The sequence below is a fragment of the Haematobia irritans genome, chromosome 2, assembly GCF_050003625.1.
Source record: "Haematobia irritans isolate KBUSLIRL chromosome 2, ASM5000362v1, whole genome shotgun sequence".
Classification (NCBI taxonomy): Eukaryota; Metazoa; Arthropoda; class Insecta; order Diptera; family Muscidae; genus Haematobia; species Haematobia irritans.
Window position 1 is genome coordinate 217,288,712 of NC_134398.1, and position 23,598 is coordinate 217,312,309.

Genomic DNA, 23,598 nt, shown 5'->3' on the forward strand with positions numbered 1-23,598 from the left:
GCTTTCAAACACTCAGAAATGTCACTGCCATTACTGAGGTGGGATAATCCACCACTGAAAAACTTTTGGCGTTTTGTCGAAACTGGGTTTGAACCCTCGACCCTGTGTATGCAAAGCGGGCATGTTAACCATTGCACCACGGTGGCTCCCTTTGAACAGGCCCTACGATGTCAGGATTGTTAAAGTTGATACTCTGGTTCATTCAAGTGGAAGTAGGGCTCCCACCCGGGATTTTTTATTTTGAATGCCGGGATTTTTCGGGATCCAGAAAAAATAATTCCAATTTGGTAAAATTGTGGCTTTCTATGATTGTTTATTAATAAATTGGAGTCTTAGGTTAGGTTGGGTTAGGTGGCAGCCCAACGTATCAGGCTCACTTAGACTATTCAGTCCATTGTCATACCACATTGGTGAACTTCTCTCTTATCACTGAGTGCTGCCCGATTCCATGTTAAGCTCAATGACAAGGGACCTCCTTTTTATAGCCGAGTCCGAACGGCGTTCCTCATTGCAGTGAAACCACTTAGAGAAGCTTTGAAATCCTCAGAAATGTCACCAGCATTACTGAGGTGGGATAATCCACCGCTGAAAAACTTTTTGGTGTTCGGTCGCAGCAGGAATCGAACCCACGACCTTGTGTATGCAAGGCGGGCATGCCTTGATATTTTTACTTAAATCGATGAAGGTCAAAAGGATTATTACAAGTATACGAAAATACGCCTAATCCAATCTAATCCTTAAAGTGTTTTGCTGAGTAATGCTTAGTACTAAGTTCGTTTCTGCGAAAAACGATTATCTTCATCTACATCCGTATATAGGGTCTCAAACCCAGGGGTGTTACCTTATTTATGCGAAATAATATGCCTGCCTATTTTTTCGTGCGAAAAATCCAGGTTTGCATAAATATGTGCTTTAAAATTTCCAAAACAAAGATTTCGCCTTTATTCCGCGCTAACGTTTTTTATATGGAGTATAACAGATTTTCGTGCGAAAACGTGATCTTAGTACTAGGCTTAAGATAGCGATATGAAATGGCGTTTTTATTTATTTTGATATCAACTGATAACTGATATCAATACAGATGAAACAAACATTCTAAAAAAGATTCTTAGATCCGCATTACTTAGGCCTGATGATTTTATAAACAAGTCTAACATATTAGAGTATAAATCTGAAGATCCCAACTATAGCCAACTATTTAAAAGTACAAATGTGGAAAATTTTGGTTGAAAGAAGGAAATATAAAAAATAATTTTAATGGACATTTGTTTACTAATTTGTATGAATTTGCAAAATATATTTTAAATTTTCCTCATAGCAGTGCCTACGCTGAACCCAGGTTTTCAAAGCTTACTTTGATGAAAAATAAATTAACAAACACACTCAAAGTACAAACTTGTCACTCCATTCCGTCAATTCTACACTTTGTTGCCAAGGAACTTGAGAAATTAATTCCTAATGATGATCTCATTACAATGTATAGGAAAGAGGGGCGTATAAACAAACATGTAACCCAATTATTATAACAAATATTTGACTAACATTTTACTTTTTATATTATTTTTGGAAATACCTGTTTTTTTTTTCTTTTTTGTTAAGTATTTTTTTTTTGTATAAGTTAATTAATAGAATGTGCCACTGTTCAAAAAGAATTGTGCCACTTTTTTTGATGATTACCACTTTCTGAAAATTTCCAACGGTAACACTGTCGTTAAGTATGATAGCAATTTAAAATTGATTTTTAATTTACACTTATACGGTGTTCTCACCAAGCATGTTTTGGGCTTTGAAATGTTTTCCCTTTATAAGCACTTCAAAACGAGTCGTTTTCGCCATACTAAAAAACAAGTTCAAAACACAAGTTTTCCTCCAAAACACGTCAATTTTAGAATGTGAACCCACCTAATTTGGAATATACCCCGAATAACATACCCTATTCAAAATATATGTCAAAATATTGAAATAAGTTTCATAGAAAAAAAAAGAATAAACAAAGGCTTTTAAGAACATGGACATGTGAAAATAACATAAAAAATGTTTTCCCTTTGCGCTCGCGGTAATTATTTTGACATAGGTTGCATATATGTGAATTTCGAGTAAATGTGAATTTCTAGTTTCCATGGTAACTGTCAAACTAAAACATATCAAACCGGTGTGAATGGTGAAATGTTTTGGAAAAACGAATGAGGAAAACTAGTCGGTGGGAACATAGCATTATGTTCTTTTGTTGTTGTTTTTTTAAATTGAATTAAACTACATTGGTTTAATGTACAACAATGTTTCGTTATTACTTAAAATATTTGTTTGTTACTACTTAAAATATTTAAAGAATCCCGAAAAAAAATCCCGGGATTCTATATTGTGAAATCCCGAATAGCGGGATTTTTAAAAATCGATCCCGAATGACAGCCCTAATCCAAAGTCAATCGAATTACAAGAAGTGAAGCTAAATAGCTAAAGAAGCTTATTTCCGCATTCACAGAATCCGACGAGAAGAAACTTAGGCGTCTTTTAGTAGGACAATGCCAATATATTTAACCACGAGTTGAACTGGAATTATACACAGTTTTGTGTAGTAAATTGATTTTAAATAAAAATAAATAATAAAGTTTGGCCATGGGCGGGGGTTGAATAAATGTATACAAGATAGTCATGTATATCACAAGATGGACTCGCACATGACAATCAAAAATATTAATATGAATTTTTCGTGGGTTCTCTGGTAAATATTTCAATGCATTACAAGGTGGAGCGTATACAAATACAAATTAAATAACAAATAGAATTGTGCAAATGCACAACATTAACATTTTTAATTTCAATGGATTCACCACAGAGGCATACTTTTATACCAAACGTATTTAGATATTCTACGTACCGTGGTTCTCTCATATTCAATTGAGCGAAATAGATCAAAGAACAGATGGCAACAACAAAATTAGAACAAAATAACAGAGTGTAGGAGTAAATGCATAGCACACTTCTATACGAATCTCTTGAAAATTGTAATTATTAAAGCATTAGTCATGATTTACCAGCATACATTTCACTACATGCATGTTTGCAATACCATTTCATTTCAATATATGCTATGGATGAAACAAGAACTTTTAGGTGAGGTTGGGAAAATATGACATTTTTGTGTGGCGAATATAATTTGTTAAGGTTTTGTAATCGCGCTGCATTTTCTGCAACATTAGTTTAAAATTCATTGCTGTAGAGTATAAATAATACAGTGAAACCTCTCAAATGTTGACATCCACTGTCGCATAAATTTTGTCCACATTCCCTGCTAACATTTTTTGAGATTGGCGGCGCTTCTGAGAAACAGTCGTATACGATATAGTTTTGTATATCACAAAAGTGCCGTCACTATAGAGAAGTTGTACCACGCCAAGTTGCTACAAAAAATTAACGCATGAGTGCAATTATAAGGTGCCTTTTTAGATAAATTTAGAAAGACGCCAATAAGAGCCCTTTCAAACTGTAAGAAAAAGTGAATTTTAAGATGGTTGTAAAATAATCATTGTGGTCAAGTAAAATACGATTGTTTAGATATTTATTAAATTGAATAAAAATTTATAAATGATTGCAGGTATAACATTTATACAAATAAAAACACATGGAACATAATGGCTTAAAAAAGGAATTATATTTATTTATAAGTTGCAATTCTGCTATATTCGACTGATGCTCCAGCGTTTATCAGTGTTTATTCTTGATAGAGGCAGCGTGTCTGGAAAAATATCTGAAAAACTATCACTTTATTCAATTTGAAAGTCGAAAATTGTTCACCAATATACCTTTCAATATTTTAAGCGTAATAACTATGTATGTTTTCAGCACTACATTTTCCTATTTATTAGAATAATTTATAGCAAGCTAGTAGCTCTTGTAAAAATAGTGATGGCAAAATATAATATAAAATGGCTCTTGTAAAAATATAAAATGGCTCTTGTAAAAATAATGATGGCAAAATACTTTTATGTACATTTAGTACTTTTTGATACGTTCCCCCCATCACAGTTGGCGATTGTTGTAGTGTCACTTACTAGTCTGTGGTAACGATGAGGATGAAATGTAACTTTGAAATGCTGGCACGGTATGTTTTCAGCACTTCATTTTCGTTTTTATTTAAATAAATTATAATAAGATAGTTGTGATTGGTGTTTCACAAAATATAAAATGGCTCTTGTAACAATAGTGATTACCATTTTTGTAATTCTGAGCCTTGCGAAAATTTTGTAGCATTTTTAGGCTTTGAAATGTTACCGATCGAATTTTCAAAAAGTAAAAATTATTCTTTGTATATTTTACCTCCTACACCCAGAAAAAAAGTGCTTTCGAGACTAAAGGACAAAATGTTTATCAATTTAGTTTAGCCATTTTATATCCATTAAGGTAAATTTTTGTGTGAAATAAAAAAATTTACTTGTTTCAGTAAAAAAACTCCTAAACTGAAAGCAGTTAGGAAAGGTTCATTAACTAGAATAAGGCATGGTATTTTACTAATACTTGTTTCTCCGCTGGGTATAAGAATTTACTACTGAACAAGAAAATGTTATTCACTGATAACAAAGCATTCGTAAAAATAAACAAAAACCGAACTAAAACCAAGTTTCCTCAAATTTAGTAAAATTTCTTATAAAACGATAACACTGAGTAGAAAGCTTATCATACATACGTATAACACTTGGCATAGAAAAATATTTTAGTTCATTCGTACTAAGAAGTATTTCATCCTTCCAATATCTGTCATCAATGTAATCGATATGTTTGCGCGTGGGTTGTTATACCCGGCGCCACACTGTGGAACAGGGTATTATAAGTTAGTGCATATGTTTGCAACACCCAGAAGGAGACTAGATAGACACATGGTGTCTTTGGCAAAATGCTCAGGGTGGGCTCCTGAGTCGATATAGCCCAAAGTCTAGGTCGCAGTTTTAGTCCAATCGACTTCAAATTTGGCACAAGTATGTGTTTTGGCTCAGAATAGAACCCTATTGATTTTGGAAGAAATCGGTTCAGATTTAGATATAGCTCCCATATATATATTTCGCCCGATATGGACTTATATGGCTCCAGAAGCCAGAGTTTTATTCTAATTTGCTTAAAATTTTGCACAAGCAGAATAATTAGTACTATAGTCAAGTGTGCCAATTTTTATTGAAATCGGTTCAGATTTAGATATAGCTTCCATATATGTATATCTTTCGCCCGATATGGACTAATACGGTCCCAGAAGCCAGAGTTTTACGCCAATTTGGTTGAAATTTTGCACTAGGAGTACAATTAGTAGTGTAGTCAAGTGTGTCAAATTTGGTTGAAATCGGTTCAGATTTAGATATAGCTCCCATGACCATAGACCATACGACCACCAGAGAATGAAGCCGCCCAGTTGCGCCGCCGATTTCAGTCACCGCCGACCATTTTTTGCCAGTCGACGCCGCCGCCGAATATGTCGACTCATCTCGACTCAAATTTAGCCGCCAATTAATTAAAAATATCAATTTAAATCAGAAAATTTTCTATATAATTGTCTTATATTTACCAAAATTTTGAACGCAACCAATCATTTTCAAGCTGCTATAATAATTTTGCAAAAATGTAGCTATAGAAAATTTGGATGAAAAGTAAATTTGTTCGTAGTATTGGTTGTACAACTAATATCATTACCATTCGAATAACTTCAAATTGATTTTATATTGGATAATTGTCCGCAGCTGAATGGACAAATTTATATCGACTTAGCCGTTAAGGCGCCGCCGCCGGAGGCAAAAATTTAGTGTCAGCCGCCGCCGACAAAAATGGATCGGCTCCATTCTCTGATGACCACAGAGGACAATTTTTTGCTCCGATTTAGTTGAAATTTTGCACAGGGAGTAGAATTAGCATTGTAGCTATGCGTGCCAAATTTGGTTGAAATCGGTTCAGATTTAGATATAGCTCCCATATATCTGTTTTTCTGATTTCGACAAAAATTGTCAACATTGCCAACATTTTCCTTGTAAAATCGCCACTGCTTAGTCGAAAAGTTGTAAAAATGACTCTAATTTTCCTAAACTTCTAATACATATATATCGAGCGATAAATCATAAATAAACTTTTGCGAAGTTTCCTTAAACTTGCTTCAGATTTAAATGTTTCCCATATTTTTTTACTAACATTGTGTTCCACCCTAGTGCATTAGCCGACTTAGATTTTGAGTCTATAGATATTGTAGAAGTCTATCAAATTCTGTCCAGATCGAGTGATATTTAAATGTATGTATTTGGGACAAACCTTTATATATAGCCCCCAACACATTTGACGGATGTGATATGGTATCGAAAATTTAGATCTACAAAGTGGTGCAGGGTATAATATAGTCAGCCCGCCCGACTTTAGAATTTCCTTACTTGTTTTTTTACTAACATTGTGTTTCACCCTAGTGCATTAGCCGACTTAAATTTAAAGTCTATAAATTTTGTAGAAGACTAACAAATTATGTACAGGCCATATTTAAATATATGTATATGGAACATAAACCTTTATATATAGCACCCAACACTTTGGACGAGTTTGGTTAAACAAAGTGGTGCAGGGTATAATATAGTCGACCCCGCCCGACTTTAGACTTTCCTTACTTGTTTTTAGTTTTGTATAAGTATAAAATTACGAATGTATTTTTGAAGCTTGGTTATTGAGTCACTAATTTTTGAAGAAAAATCTATATAGAATCGACCATTATCACAAATATTTAAAAAATACATGTATTAAAAACCAATTATGCATGGATGGTTATGCATCACAATTGCCTATTACAATACTTTCAGACAATTTTAATCGGGTGATTTACACATTGCGTTTTCCTCACGTGGGCTTCATAAAAATACAACTACATGCTGTATATATATAAATATATAGTAAGCGTTAAAAAATATTTAGAGATAATACGGACTTAGTACCGACATTTAATGTGAATTATTGCGAGAAAAAAGAGAAAATGTTTTTTCTAAAGTACAAAAAAGCGCAGTAATTAGTGATGGAAAGCATGTAAACTATCCTACGTGTCTCTCTGTATGTGATGCGTTTTTAGTGCAATGAGTTCTTGAACACTACCCAACGGTCTCTCTTTCTCTCTCTATCACACACACACACACACTGATTGTTGTCATTCTTCGTGTTAATCTATTATTTTCATACAAAAAGATGGCAACGTAATTGTTTAATCAATGAACAATTTCAAACAAAATTTGTAAATTCATTTATCACAGTAGTAGGGTGCTAGTAGAGGCAATTTGTATAACAAAAACTAAAGAATAACACTATTTAAAAAATGCATACCATAAATCTGGTTGATTTTTAATGTAAACAAACCAAATTTCCAATGACGGTTCACATTGCTCATATTCTGTTACCCTGATAAGGATTATTGAGTATGTCACTACAGGTGGGGACAAAACATGGACGACACTTCCTACATAAGCTGTAGTACATTCACACGAACGAAATAAGCAAATTTGATTTTGTAGTGTCAGACCGAATATTTTAAGCCGAATACGAATATAATAGTGATTGTTGATGCTCTGTTATACTGTACATTTGAGATTACATTACAACAAGAAATGTTTGTTCCTATTCATATCACCAATTGCTGTTTTAGGGCTGTCACCCGGTATAAATCCCGGGAGCAACTGCAGTTTATGGGCCCCTCACCGAATTACTTAAAATTAATATATGTTGTGTCATTCGGTGAGCTGATTCCCGGGGGAAGTACCCGGGTCTTGAGATATAGCCCTCCAAAGGGTCAATAAAAATCTTTTGTTTTTTTGTCCATTCTAGACATTCATATGAAAGCTTATTCAATGCACTTTTATAGGCAAAAAATATTTTTTTAATATTTAATTTAGTTTGGGAGATATAAATAAAAAAGAAAATGTTTACCCAATTTTTTTGTTATTTTCATTATATCTCAAAAAGTCTTCGATTATACCCTACATTTTTTATACATAGCTTGAAAGCCTAGTTTGATTGATGGACTACATGTCTTTATACACCGAAAGAATTCTCTTCGTTAATTTTACGAAGAATTCTTCATTAACTATTCTCCCTGAATTCTTCATTAAAATAACGAAATTTTCATTCATTTTCGTAAATTTTACGAAGAACATTTTACGAATATACGAAACTTCTACGAAACATTCTACATTAACTTTTCTTCGTAAAAAGTTCGTACTTTTAACGAAACTTTCTTCACATTTCATGAATTTTGTGAAGAAGTTTTTACGAATATTTTACGAAACATTCTGCGTTAAAATTTCTTCATAAAAAGTACGAAACATTTTCTTTGAAATAACGAAGAAGTTTCATTGAAGTTGTAAAATTTCCGTTCGCGGCATTAAATTGTCTTTTATAATGTGCTTGAGTGCATTCCTTTATTCTATTTTTTATGCAAGTCTATGCTACTTCTCATTTGGGTGATAGCGCGCTATGAATAAAAGTGAAGCAATAAAACTAAAAATTATTCAAAAACTTAAGATGTAAAGTAGTGATGTCATTTTTCACACTTGCAACTACAACCAAATGCACTTTCGACTATAAATTTTTTTCTAAAAGTTCGAACATTTTTCAGAAAAAAGTACGAAAGTTTTTCATAAAAAGTACGAACATTTTTCATAAAAACTACGAAAATTTTTCATAAAAAGTACGAAACATTTTCATAAAAAGAACGAAATTGTTTCATAAAAAGTTTAAGACTTTCTCCTATGGACAGAGTCCAAAGTAGGCTAACGCAAACATAAGGGGAGAAAATATTTCAGTAATAATACATTTTTTTTTCTACTCAGAATAAAAACTCCATAACTTTGCTAAAAGTGGACTTATAAAGACATGTTGTACATCAATCGAAAAGCCAGAATATAGGGTTTCAATCTATGTGCAAAAAAAAATTAGGGTATAATCGAAGACTTTTTGAGATATAACGAAAATAACAAAAAATAGGGTAAAAGTTTTCTTTTTTATTTATATCTCCAAAACTCAATTAAATATTAACTTTATATTGCGTATAAAAGTGCATTGAATAAGCTTTCATATGATACCAAGTTTGTCTAGATTGGACAAAAAACAAAAGAGATATATCAAGTTTTTTTTTTACCCTTTGGAGGGCTATATCTCAAGACCCGGGTACTTCTCCCGGGTATGGGTCACTTTGTTGGAATCAGCTCACCGAATGGCACAACATATATTAATTTTAAGCAATTCGGTGAGGGGCCCATAAACTGCAGTTGAGCCTTATTTATTAATAAATTGGAGTCTTCATTCAGTGCAAATGGCCCTTAGATTTCATACCCGACAAATTGAGTTAATAAACAATTATACATGAGGTATACTATAAAAAGCAAAATTTCCTCCTGAAGAATCCTGAAAATTTCGGGATTTTATATTGTGAAATCCCGAATCCTGGGATTTATAAAAATTTTTCCCGAAAGACAACCCTAATCTGTTTACACCTGATATGTGGAAAGGTTTTCATATTTACGCATATTTAAATGAAAGAAAGTAGAAAATTGTGTTTCAGGATGGCTTGAGTCATTTGTGTTTGTACAGCAACATATGTAAGTCGCCCGATAAGTACTTGTGTCTTAAGTAACACCCACCACCGTGGTGCAATGGTTAGCATGCCCGCCTTGCATACACAAGGTTGTGGGTTCGATTCCAGCTTCGACCGAACACCAAAAAGTTTTTCAGCGGTGGATTATCCCACCTCAGTAATGCTGGTGGCATTTCTGACTGTTTCAAAGCTTCTCTAAGTGGTTTCACTGCAATGTGGAACGCCGTTCGGACTCGGCTATAAAAAGGAGGTCCCGTGTCATTGAGCTTAACATGGAATCGGGCAGCACTCAGTGATAAGAGAGCAGTTCACCACTGTGGTATCATAATGGACTGAATAGTCTAAGTGGCATAGCGATTATCAGAACTGATTAGAGATTTGATACATTTCCCAAAGGTACACAAACGCTGATATCACAAAAATAAGTAAATAATTTTTGACAAATTCAAAAAAAAAAAAAAACTATTGTAAATAATTAATTTGTTTATTTGTTAAAGAAAATTTTGTAGTTTGAAGGAAAGAAATTGGAGTTCAAAATTGAAAGAATGTCTTTAGTGCCTTACAAATTTAAAGAAGTAATGAAGTATATTGTAAGAAGTACGAATTTAGTAAATCTTTATACTTCATTTGTGTATAATTTTTTCCTTTTTTTATTTCATTTAAATTAATTACGCAAAAAAATATTAGAGTAAAAGAAACACAATAATTCCATGAACTAAAATAAAGTTCAATTGGCTTTAGTGAAGCAGACGGTGTTTTGAGTGTATTTACTAAATTCGTATTCCTCAAAACATAGAATCGCTAATACATATTTTTATACCATTTGCATGATATAATAACAATTTCAAATTACAATGAGGAGATTAATTTTTAATTGAAACTTCTTCAATCACGGCAATGACAATATCAATCACCAATGCCAGTTGAAAAATTAATTTTAAAATAGAACTAATTTAGTTCAGTAAAAAAAATCGCCAAAAATGTAGTGAAAACGTTCTTTTTAGATCCGGAAGTGGTACAAAATTGACGCAGAAGCGATGAATTTAACACAGAACAGATGTTCACCATTTAAACAGCCGTTGCACCGAATTCGCATCACTTCTGAAGGTATGTCCAAATTCAGTCTTTTGGATGTGAATTAAAAATTCTGTGATATTTTTACAAATATTTTTTTATAATTGTTTATGATTTTTAAAGCATTCTAAAGGTTGAGTTACATACCATGCGTTATGACGACCGTTGATTGAAGAGTTGAATTTTCTATTTGAAAGCAACAGTTTTGCTAGAGTGCTTTAAAGTGAAAAATATCAACCTTTACATCAACGCATGTATTAACGTGAATGGATTTATAATTTGAATTAAAAGAACTTCCTGTTTAGTTCAAATAAAGAACATCTTTGGGAGGACACTTTTCGAGCTCCTTTTAAAGATGTGCCTTTAGAACAAAACCCATTTTTATGCTAGGTTTATTAAGCTCAAAAAATTATATAAATCTTTTTTTTTTTTTAATTTAATATATTTTTCAAATTCAACTAATATTTTAATTAATAAGTGATATTTTGTCTATGTAGTAACGCTGATAGCGTATTACATACCTACAGAATAAAATATTAATTTATTTCAGTGTTAAAATAAAATATATATAAAAATAATTCTAAAAATAATCAAAATAAATGTATTGTGCATACAATTTAAAAATTAAAATTACAAATTTAGATTCTACACAAAAATTAACATATTCGGCTGTAATTCCGTACAACCGCTCATACCGAATATATTACTTTGATCCGCCGAACAATTTACAATAAAACAAACCAACGCAACACAATAGGTACTGCATGTATTTATGAGCTTGTATGCAGCCATACAAACATCTATAGAAGAGTTGAAATAAACGTGCACCTGAACTGTACTAACATCCCTTTCCCTGCTATCATTTGAGCTACACTAGACCAGATCCACCGACATATTTTAATTGCCACACTTCAAGTTACTACGAAGAAAACAATGAATGATATGGGAGAATCAGTCAAGCGGCCACCGACCCACTACTACAGAAAGTGTATAACACACATTACATATAAACAGTGTAGAGTAAAACTGTGATAACACGACACGTGTTCTCATTTGTATATGGAAAGTATTGAAAACAAAAAAATCTATAAACCTATAAAGGGTGAATAAAAAATGTATACGTACACTGAAATGAATACATTTTTATACCCACCACCATAGAATAATGATGGGGGTATAATAAGTTTGCCATTCCGTTTGTAACACATCGAAATATCGATTTCCGACTATATAAAGTATATATATTCTTGATCAGGGAGAAATTCCGTCCGTCTGTTGTTATCACGCTACAGCTTTCAATAATGGCGCTATTGTCCTGCAATTTGGCACAGAGTCGGTTTTTGTTTGCAGGCAGGTCAAATTCGAAGATGGGCTATATTGGTCCAGGTATTGATATAGCTCCCATTTAAACCGACCCCCCTATTTGGGTTATTTGGCTTCTTGAAACCGTATTTTCTATTCGATTTGCTTGAAATTGGAAATCTAGAGGTATTTTTGGAACACAAATATGTGTGCCGAAAATGGTGCCTATCGGTCCATATTTTGGTATAGTCCCCCATATAGACGGAGTTCCCGATTTTACTTCTTGGGCATCTAGAAACTGTATTTTCTGCCCGATTTGCATGAAATTAGAAATCTAGATTTATTTTAGGACCACCAATAAATGTTATGAAAATGGGTTGTATCGGTCCATGTTTTGGTATATCTCCCATAAAGACCGATCTCCCGATTTTACTTCTTGAACTTGTGGCCTCTAGTTTATATCTTATTTGCCTGAAATTTGAAATCTAGATGTATTTTAGGACCACAAATAGGTGTGCCGAGGTATATTTGGAACACAAATATGTGTGCCGAAAATGGTGCCTATCGGTCCATATTTTGGTATAGTCCCCCATATAGACGGAGTTCCCGATTTTACTTCTTGGGCATCTAGAAACTGTATTTTCTGCCCGATTTGCATGAAATTAGAAATCTAGATTTATTTTAGGACCACCAATAAATGTGCCGAAAATGGGTTGTATCGGTCCATGTTTTGGTATATCTCCCATAAAGACCGATCTCCCGATTTTACTTCTTGAACTTGTGGCCTCTAGTTTTTATCTTATTTGCCTGAAATTTGAAATCTAGATGTATTTTAGGACCACAAATAGTTGTGCCGAATATGGTGTGTATCGGTTTATGATTTGCTATAGCCCCCATATAGACCGATCTCACGATTTTACTTCTTGAGTTTCTAGAAACCATAGTTTTTATAAATTTGCCTGAAATTTTAAATTTTAAGTTTTTTTTTAGGACCATAAATAGATTTTTGGAATATATTGTGTCGGTACAGATTTTGATATATCCCCCTTATAAACCCGATCTCCGAGTTGGGGTCTAGATTCTACAGATTTTTTCAGAACCACAATTAGGTGTTCTGAATTTGGTGTGTATCGGTGCATGTTTTTGGCATAGCATCCATATAGACTCATCTCCCGATTTAAGTCCTTGGGCTTATATAAACCTTGGTTTTTCACGGAAAGGAAATGTTTGTTGTTAGTTATGTTTGTTATCAAGGCAAATAAATAAAGCTTTAATTAAGCGCATAAATTGTCTATTCGTTTACTTATATTGTAATGCAAGCCCTTTTAGTAATTGCAACATGATAATAATGTTTTGTCAAGTTGAAGAAAATTTATTACAAATAATATTTTTTGCTCTGTTTTTAATACAATTTTAAAATTTGGATGAAAAAAATTTGAATCAAAAATTGTTAAAATGTCTTTAGCACTATATGAAGTTCTAGACAGACTCAATTTAAGTAAATTTTACTCATTTGAGAAAATTATGAACTCAATTTCAGCCAACTTCACCCCTTTTAGGAAAATATGAACTATTTTCATATTTAGTAAAATTATGTACTTAATTTGTATAAAACTTTTTTTTTCTCATTTTTTGTTCACGTCATTACAGTAAGCAAAAAATAATTAAAATAAGAAAAAATTTCTCACATTTGGCTAAAATAAATTTAAATCGGCTATAAAAAATCGTTGTCTATTTTCTACGGGTGATTATTTTTAGAGTCCCCAGCAGGGATGGAAAAATGCAGTACTACATTACTTTTTTACCATGGTTAGTACCGTAGTACCCCCGCGAATGATTTAATACCTTTTGTGTATACAGTTTTGAACCGATTTAAGTTTTTATGGTACAATAACTTTCGCAAGCTATTTTAATATTTTGAGAAAGTATTTAACAAACTTATTCGCTAAAGGTCTTTTGTAGTATACTGAATGCACGCGTAAACTTTCTAGAAAAGAAATGATTATAACTTGAAAAAATTAATTTAAAATTGAGGAAATGACAAAGAAAATTTCCTTTTTTATGTTAAAATTTGAGAACAACGTACGTTACCATTGAAATGCAGTCTTGACAATCATCTTTCAATGAAATTGGACACTGAAATATTTTTGAAATAAGAAAGTATGGAAAAATCCTTGAAACCAAAAGTTCAAATAAGATAATTTTTCCTAGAAAATATAATACCAGGAATGTAAACAACGTAATTCCTCTTTTATCTATTACGTTCCTTTGAGGCTTTGCTATACCATGATGAAGAAAACCTTATGTTAAGATTTTTTTAGAACCAAAGAAAATCTTTAGAACTGTCTAGGTTTTTCATTGCGTTTTTCATCATTAAATGTCCTTTCATAAGAGACAAACATATTTTGCATATCTACCAGACATTTACCTAGTTTGGGTTATGTTTTATGTAGATTATCCTGTTAGTAAAATAAGGGTATGTTTTATGACAGTGTTAAGAAATTGTCTATTATCTTTGCGCTACAAAGTACATTGCGTCTAAAATCCTTGTAATATTTCGGACATATTGATATTTTGTTTTTGCTGAAAACAAAATCTACTACGGAAAATCACCTTCTATAAATCCTATACAGTATTTTTAAAGTCCTTTACTCTCAGCTACCTACCTTGCATGCATTTTTCCAGGAAGTACAGTAAAAATGTTGTCAACGCACGTTGACCTAATTTACCAACTGCAAAAGACGGATTAACGAGGATGGCCATTGCTAAAGAGGTTTAAAAAGTATGCACTTAGAAAAATATTGTCGTGAGGACAAAGTTTCATGTCCTTTAATAAAAATGCGAATTTTGCTAAGCCTAGAAGACGCATTTTTGTGATATAAAATTTTTTCTTCTCAAAAAGTCGATAAACTATGTCCTCCATCGCATTTTTGAGATATAAATTTTTTTCTTCTCAAAAAGTCGATAAACTATGTCTTACATCCGGAAGCCTTGGTGAAAGCATGTATACTCTTTACGTTACAGTTACGTACATCATCTTGAAAGAAAAATGAATCTGGTAGTTTTTTTCTTCTAAATCATAATGCCGGACAGAAAATGGTAGGAGTGTTCCGTAGCCTACGGGTCCAAGGATGTTATGTCCTCTTAAGATGGCTATTAATCTCAAATCCTCTCTCCCAACGGCCTTTGACATTGACTCTGTAAATGTATAAAGATAGTGGGAAACCCCATCCATAACGATGTTATTCGCGCTGCGTGTGCCTTATTTAGCCAGCGCATCTACCCTCCCATTATCGATTATTCCGTAAAGTCCAGGTATTCAGCACAGTGATATTATGCTCTTTAGTGAGAGCTCTAAGCTCTACGATAGCGGTTGCATACCATCGACCTTATATTCGGTTTATCCAAGGCCTTTATTGTTACCCGACTGTCGATGAAGAAGCTGACATCACTTCTGAATATCGTCTGAAAAATTCTGCATCCGCTGTCGATCTTATATGACTCTCTAATCCCCAACTCTTCGCAGTAAATACCACTGCCAGTGCCCTCAACCACTTCCGATCTATCTGTACGAATGTTCAGATCTTCAAAATGTATGAGCTTTTCTCCCCAATCCTCTATACTTGGTATAACCGATTTCATCTTGCCCTCATATACATGCCGAGTAGCTATATAGTCTGTACTCATATCTTCCCCCAGTCTCATGAGTATCACCTGAGCCGTTTTCCTGACATGCCGATCCAGTGGGCAGACTCCCATCAATTCCTCCAGAGTTGGCCACTGTTTTCATTGCACCAGTCATATAAATAAGAGTTGACCTGTTTATTCTGTATACAATTCCGATGGTTAGGTTAGGTGGCAGCCCGATGTATCAGGCTCACTTAGACTATTCAGTCCATTGTGATACCACATTGGTGAACTTCTCTCTTATCACTGACTGCTGCCCGATTCCATGATAAGCTCAATGACAAGGGACCTCCTTTTTATAGCCGAGTCCGAACGTCGTTCCACATTGCAGTGAAACCACTTAGAGAAGCTTTGAAACCCTCAGAAATGTCACCAGCATTACTGAGGTGGGAAAATCCACCGCTGAAAAACTTTTTGGTGTTCGGTCGTAGCAGGAATCGAACCCACGACCTTGTGTATGCAAGGCGGGCATGCTAACCATTGCACCACGGTGGCTCCCGATGGTTAGTTATGGTCTACGTGGTATCCATTACTGGTCTCATAATTGTTGTAAACAGCCAGTGAAAGAGGCGGGCCTTCATTCCCCAACCAGCTTTTGGCGCGCATACAGTGTCACGTAGGTCTTGATTAGACCAACTATATTTTTAGCCAGTTTAGGAGTCTAAGACACTAGCTCCGTTTTCTTTGGCTTATCAACCAAACCTCGGTTCCTTGCCCATTCGGATAGAAATTGTAAAGCCTCAGAGATCGTGTTCAGAATTTTGTCTGACACCATAATAACAATATCATATGCATACGACAATTTTTATACCTTTGTTGTATTTCATTTGTATAAAACTTTTTAATTCGTGTCATTAAAGTAAGCGAAAAGGAAATTATATAAAAAAATCAATTTTCATGAACTGAAATAAATTTAAATTGGCTATCGAAATGTACGTTGTCTTTCTAAGGGTGCCCGATTTTAAAGCACAATGCACGCAAATATAACTTAAACGACAATATAAAAATTTTGTTAATTAAATTCATAGCACTTATTTTTTCAATAAAACCTGTTATCTTCCCTTTATTTATTTCTTGGTCATTGTGTTAGCAACTTGAAATGTTTTCTCACTTTTGAACGAAACTGTATACGAAAACAAAATTATAATACAAATAATGTGTTTTTACAAGCTCAAAAATACACTGAATGTCATATGTTGGTATATTAATTTAATCGCTTATTGCTGTGATTGGTGGTTACCGATGCGATAAAGCTCATAGAGAGCTTACCACGATTTCAACTAATACCAAGCAATACGATTAAAGATAATGACACAGCGCAAATGAGCGCACCGGACAACAGAAGCTCTTGTGGTAATGTTTCTTAATGGATCGACATACAAGCTTGCTGCAATATTATTTTGCCGGTATTATCATCACTATATTACATTGCATCTGGTAGTCAACATAGGGATTCATATTCTGTAGGCATGCATTTGATAGAATTTGAGAAACTAACATATACTCAACAGAGTGCTGAGAGATTATTATACAAATGTTGAAAGAATGAATCAAATCCGCATATTTAAATGTTTTTAGATTTTCAAAAATCGTTATAGTAGTTTGGACAATAATTCATCAATACATCTAACTATAATGACAAAAAATACAGCCGATTGAACCCCAATAGAAAAGTAGCCCTACATTTTAACCAGAATGAACAGATAGATTAACGAATGTGTAGCCCCAGCGTCATTGTCGTACACCAAAATGACAAACATTTACCAATTACAAGTATAACCAACCGACCTACAGTCAGACATTCGGACCAACAAACCACCTTCTCTCTATGACTGCTAGCCGGCCGTTCTGTGAATGTGTAAATTTAACGTCAATACAATTTTCAAATTTACCGCCAAACATCATTTTGAATCTGTGAGCCAACTGTACTCATGGAACCCTAGCAAAATTTGTATGGGAATACTCAAGAACCCCACTTGGCCGGGGATTTTCTGATTCCAAATTGATCAGAGGTAGACAAAAGTTATATCAAAATAAAGAGGAGATTTTACTGCATCAATTGAGACCCTTTGAGAGAAATTTGGAACACTAGTTCCAGCGGAATTGAGGTCAAAACCCCTACAACCTAAAAGACTTTGAAATCTCAAGCAATTCGTTACCGTCAACATTGAGTTTGCATCAAAATAGACGCCTTCAGTCGAGTACGGACATCCAACGGGTACACATCTCTTGGTGGTTGAAAATCATTCTATTTCACTAGCATTCACATATTGTTTTCTACCTAAAAAGTCAGGCAGGCAGGCATTTTTCTCTGAACCGAAGACGATTGTTTTTGCATGAGCATATAGCCACATAATAAAAGCTGAAACAGATTGCAAACATTTCGAGAGTACATTTAGTCAGCCACTCACTGCTACCTAACAGATACCACACGTTACTAGCTTCAGTTGAAGAACACTAGCCGTCGTGGTGTGCTAACGTTAGAGGGATAGAGAGGCAAATACTTGGCTTGCTGAAACCGCACACACTCGGAAGAATAAGTATTTTAATACTTAAATACACACCGCTAGCGCAAAGTGAAACAGTGTGTCTGTGTTGCTCGTTGGGTACGGTTCTCAGTGCAAGGAAGTGATTTTGAATAGAAAGAAAATTAAAAATATTTCAAAATAAAATTGTAAATTTTTGTAATAAAATTACAATTTATAAAGTGAAAACTAAACAAATTAAATTTATATAACCAAAGTTATATAAGTTAAAAAAAAAAAACACACAACAACTTAAATTATTAAAAATACCAAACAAATAAAAACACAAACATGTCTGCCGCCACAGAACAACAAAATAACGGTGATGTTGCCATCGAGAAAGTTGCCGCCGATGCAGTCAAAGATGATTTAAAATCAAAGAAACCTGCAGATAGCAAACCAGCGGCGGCTGACAATGGAACAGCGTCAAAGGATGGAGCAAATGATGATGCCGCACCCGCTAAAGAACCAGTTAAAGGAACAAAACGGCCTGCAGAAGTAAGTGGTATTTGTATTTCAATGTATAGATTTATAAATGTTCAAATGTGAATATTTTCAAGACGTTATAAAAGTGATACGAGTATAATTTTGGTTTCTTCTATATAATGGGGTGCTGGTTTCAGTCTAATATAATCAATACAAATTCTAATTACTTGCTATTGTGGCCTGATAACATTCTAGAATTTGGGGTGTAGATGTTATAGGTATAGAAAAAAACCATGCAAGAAGGTAGTCTTAAACGAGATTTCAATCAAGAAGAAGAACAGTCACCCACAGAATATTTGTCGTAAGCGCGCGCATTTTCATATCATACTACTACTCTCTCATATCACATCACCATCCTTAGTATGGGCTTCCTTTAAAAACATCTTAAAAGGCGGATGGGTTGAGAATACATAATTTTTGTCTATAAAATACTAAATCAACCACTAGGATACTAGCGTTTATTTTAAATGTAATCCTGCAAACGTATTATTTCTTTTTAGAAAATGAAAGTACCCTAAAAGGCCTTCACATTTTCAAATGTTCGTTCAATAGCTATGGATAGGTGGGAGGTTTAAATGAACGTTTGAATGCGTCTATATGACTCAAAAATTCACAATTCACTTTGTATTTTCAATGCATTTCGTGTTGTATATGTGTAAATATTTCGAATGATGCAGCGTGTTTGAAATTCATTCATTGCAAATTATATTTTACATTTGTATATGAGTAAAATACACACATGCTGTCGCATTTGATTATGTACATAAAAACAATCATTGTCAAATACATAAAACAATCACTGTTCTCAAAAACACACACAGATACAAAAAAGCAGAAAAACATTAAATGAGAACAACCTCAAGCACAATACAAATACATTGAAAAATTGTAGAAGAAATGGAATCGCACCGGCCGGTTGGTTAGTTAGTCTGTCTGTCGAGATTATTACATATTAATATTTCTATTCTGTTTTCTTATTCAACTTGTCTTGCTATTTATAATAAGTTTATTATTCCTTTCCCCAAATTTAATTGGTCTACCATACAGGCCTAACTTGAATGTGGTAGAATATCTGTGAATGCTGTAGGTCGTTAACACGTGTAGATTAATATGTAAGATTCCTATCCAAACAGACATCATTGCTCTAAATCAACTGTTAATACTTTACAATTATAAACAAAGTTCGTATAAATATAGGCTACCTTAAATAAGGAATTATCGAACTACATATAATAATGAATTACAAAGCGATTTATATATATACAATGAATCGCTAATAAAGCTTTCAACTCCGACACTGCGTACAGTCTCTAGCAGTAAAATAGGTGAATACAGCATAAGACGCTGAGGTTATTTTCCTCTTGTGTTTGCTAGTTTTATTCACTTGTTTGTTTTCATATAATATCTCATCGTATATCGCATACATAGGAAAACACACAAACACCTACGGCATAGTACACATGGGTCCAAAACAAAACTTGAAAAACTGAATTAGTAATTTCCTTAAATTCCCTCTTGGCGATTTCAAATATGTGATTGCGCCTATTGTTGGTTAGTCGCTGGCTATGTGTTTGTGTGAACAACAATCACAGCAAAACAACAGTTGTGTTTTAGAGAGACACCAACAAAATCGAGAGCAATATAAGGTGAAAGAAAACCATGTGTTTGTTTGTATTTCATTTACAAGAAAAAATATGGTTCTCTCTCACTTATTTTTCAAAGTGGCTATAACTGTACGTTTTTGGTACATAATTAATTATGGGATTTTTCCGATAATATTGCCAAGCAAACTATATATATAATAATTAACATTATTGATACATATTATAGATTAAATTCTTATAAAAAGAAAAAAAAATTGTTGCAATTTCATGTAAAGTTGATTGCTTCATTATCAGAAAACCAATTTGGATAAACGTCTTATATTAAAATTATTCCTCAATTAAAAACATTAAATGTTATTAATATGCTAGTTTGGCTTCTGATTATTTTGCATTTTATTATTTTTAAATGCAATATTTCGTAAATATATTTTGTATTTACTTTGTGTAAACTCTTTTTCTCAAGTGATCCTGGTGTAGAAATTTAGTGTCAATCATAACAAACCAAAATTTCAGGAAAAGGCAGTACAATTTGTGCCTCATATCTGTCGATTATAACTCTCTTGAATTAAATCGCTCTCCCAATTTCAAATTGTCTTTGCCCATTTTTTGTTTTTTGTTGCAATAACACAACACATGCTCACAATATAGTGATAACACCAAATTCTGCTGCCGGCGACGACAGACCGTACAATGTGCAATAGAGAAGTTGATGCCTTCGTCAACGTCATACTTTATATATAGATTCTATATATAAAACCGGTGTCTGCAACGTCGCCCTATATACTTGTAATGACATTTCTCTCTTGTGCTATTTTTCATTTCCTTTTTCAATTTGTTTCTTTGTGTTTTGTTATCATATTTTCTTCTTATGCCTTTTGTGAAATTTGCAATCTATGTATGTTACCTCGTTTTCAAATGAATGAATATTGTCGAACAGAGAAGCAATACAAAATAGTCAGATGATAGTGCATTCGCTTCCACCCGTTAAATCACCCTTAATATTTTCACAGGCATTAACAGACAGGCTATTATGTGTGAGTGTGTGTTCGAGAATGTTATAATGACTGCTGCTGTTAATGACAGAGTGTATCGTTGTTAATCTTTCAACTGTCAATGGAAGTACAGTTTTTGTGTAAACAGTATTAGAGACTGCTAACATTTTATACGGTCCCCTCTAATCCCTCTCTCTCTCTCATGATTGAATTTACTAGAGAATAATTAGATACACGTATTTTATATTAAGAGAATACTATTAATTTGCAAAATTACTAATATTTTTATAGGCTAAAAATTCAGATTCTAAGAAAGCCAAAAAAGATAAGCCTGTAGATGATTCAGATGATGAAGATGCCATAGACGAAGAGGAAGTCATAGATGAAGAAGAAGGCAATGAAGGAGACAGTGATATCGGAAGTGATGAATATGATATCCAATACGATGGTGAAGAAGACGATATAGAATGCGAAGGTAAGTTTTCGCAATCATAAAGAATTTTTATTCTGAGCAGAATTCCATCAACAATTTCTAACAAAATATTCTTGTTTTTCTCTTTTTCAGACGATGATGAAAATGATGATGGTTCGGGTTCTGATGATCAAGCGTAATGTTAATGTAGTAGTCAAAAACACTTAAATTTATTGCAAACAAAAGAAGAAATTCAACAACAAAACCGAAAACACACTAAGAGAATAAACAAAGAAACAAAAATTTTAAACAATATATACAATATTATCGTTGCTGTATTGTATAAACTGCCAAATGCATTTCTTTTGAGGTTTTTTAACGAACTTCCAATTCAAAGGTTAAAACAAAAACAAATAAACAAAATAACATTTGAGTTACAATTTCGACTAAAAGATCGAAATAGTATTGGTCAGTTTCTATTGTACACCAACGACAATTTTACGTTAAGAAATATTTTTTTATTTCTTATTTAATTTGTAAAGTGTATGAATGTGTTTCACCCTGTTTTTTTTACAAAGAAAATAATGTTTATTTGACAAAAGAAAGGCAGAAATCATAAAAAGATTTTCTCTTTTTCGCTCTATATATATATTTTTAAGTCGTCTTTTTTTATATATTATTTAAAAAGTATGTATAATTTAAACATAAACAATTATAAAAAAGAAAAAAATACAAAAAGTAAACACAAAACCATTAATTAAGCATTAGACGTTATATCTGTAGCTATAAAAAAGAAGAAAAAATACAAACAAAAAGTATTTAAATAAAACAAAATTAAAAACACAAAAAGGACTATGCATTTTTTTAATCGAAAGAGGAAACAACTTCAAAGTTGTAGGTATTAGAATAGGATCAAAATGTGTACTAATACTTTTTTATGTTGTTGTTATGTCATATATGACCTATGTTACGTATATATTTTTCCGGGCGATAGGACTCGGAGCTGCATTTAATGATCAGAAACAAAAATCAATACAAGTAAGAAAAAAACTAATCATATTGAACTAATCCTCTTCAATCAACTTTTAGCCTATACACTCCTTTTAACCCATTACAAGCCAAGACCATTTAAAATAAAAAAATAATTCATTTATATATTTACACTTAACTTCAGTTAAAAAATATAAAAAACAAATAGAAACGTTGCCTAGTTTCATTTATAAATAAGGTTCTGCGAGATTAAATGTTGCCAATTTTTTGTACTCAAGCGAGTACAATGGCAGAGAATGGGTTAATTCAAACCAACTAATTTTGAAATTAACGACATACTTTCGAATGCTAAAGTTATACGTAAATTGTTTAATATATATCCTTTAGAAATGTATACACGTTTTGTATGTGCTTACTAAAACTTAGTTGGCCTAATCTGTGTATATTGACACTGGACAATTTCCCCCAGTGCTTGTGGCAGTTTTTTGGAAATAAATAATATGAAATTAATTTGGAATTTACTAAAATACATTTTACTATATTTTTAGTCAATTCAGAGTTATTATTATTATTATGAAACGATAAATATATAAATAGATGCTGTATATTAATTCTTTAATGGCGACCTCTCTCTGGGAAAATAAATAAAAACGCTACCCAGGTAACTCTGATTATCAGTACGCAATTTTGCACACATGACCAGTATTTCTTGTATACACATTTCCAATAGTATCGTATATATAAATTATGGAGGATTTATTTCTATCAAATCTCATCAAACATTACTCGCGATGCCAATGTTTCATTATGTAGGAATTTTTCAACCAGTTTGTACCGGAGTCTAAGGAACAATAATCAATAAAGGTTAACCCCTAATTTATACAAAATACAGTGAAACATCTCAGAAGTGGATACCCACGGTCGCCTGAATTTT

The 23,598-nt window shown here is 32.9% G+C and overlaps 2 protein-coding genes across 2 annotated transcripts in view; both read left to right on the plus strand.

Annotated features, from left to right (window-relative positions):
• The window catches only part of Psf2 (DNA replication complex GINS protein PSF2-like protein), a 52,626-nt gene extending 30,985 nt beyond the window's left edge, over window positions 1-21,641 (plus strand). Inside the window, exon 4 of the mRNA XM_075297416.1 lies at window positions 21,554-21,641. The gene's annotated coding sequence lies outside the window, so the exon portion shown is untranslated. The remainder of the gene's footprint in view (window positions 1-21,553) is intronic.
• On the plus strand, window positions 17,878-22,523 carry Bacc (nuclear regulator Bacchus). Its single transcript, XM_075297417.1, has 3 exons — window positions 17,878-18,678; window positions 21,554-21,737; window positions 21,828-22,523. Exons 1-3 carry the CDS (start codon window positions 18,472-18,474, stop codon window positions 21,872-21,874), a joined length of 438 nt encoding a protein of 145 aa, XP_075153532.1. The 5' UTR covers window positions 17,878-18,471; the 3' UTR covers window positions 21,875-22,523.
• Window positions 22,524-23,598: the final 1,075 nt, after the last annotated feature.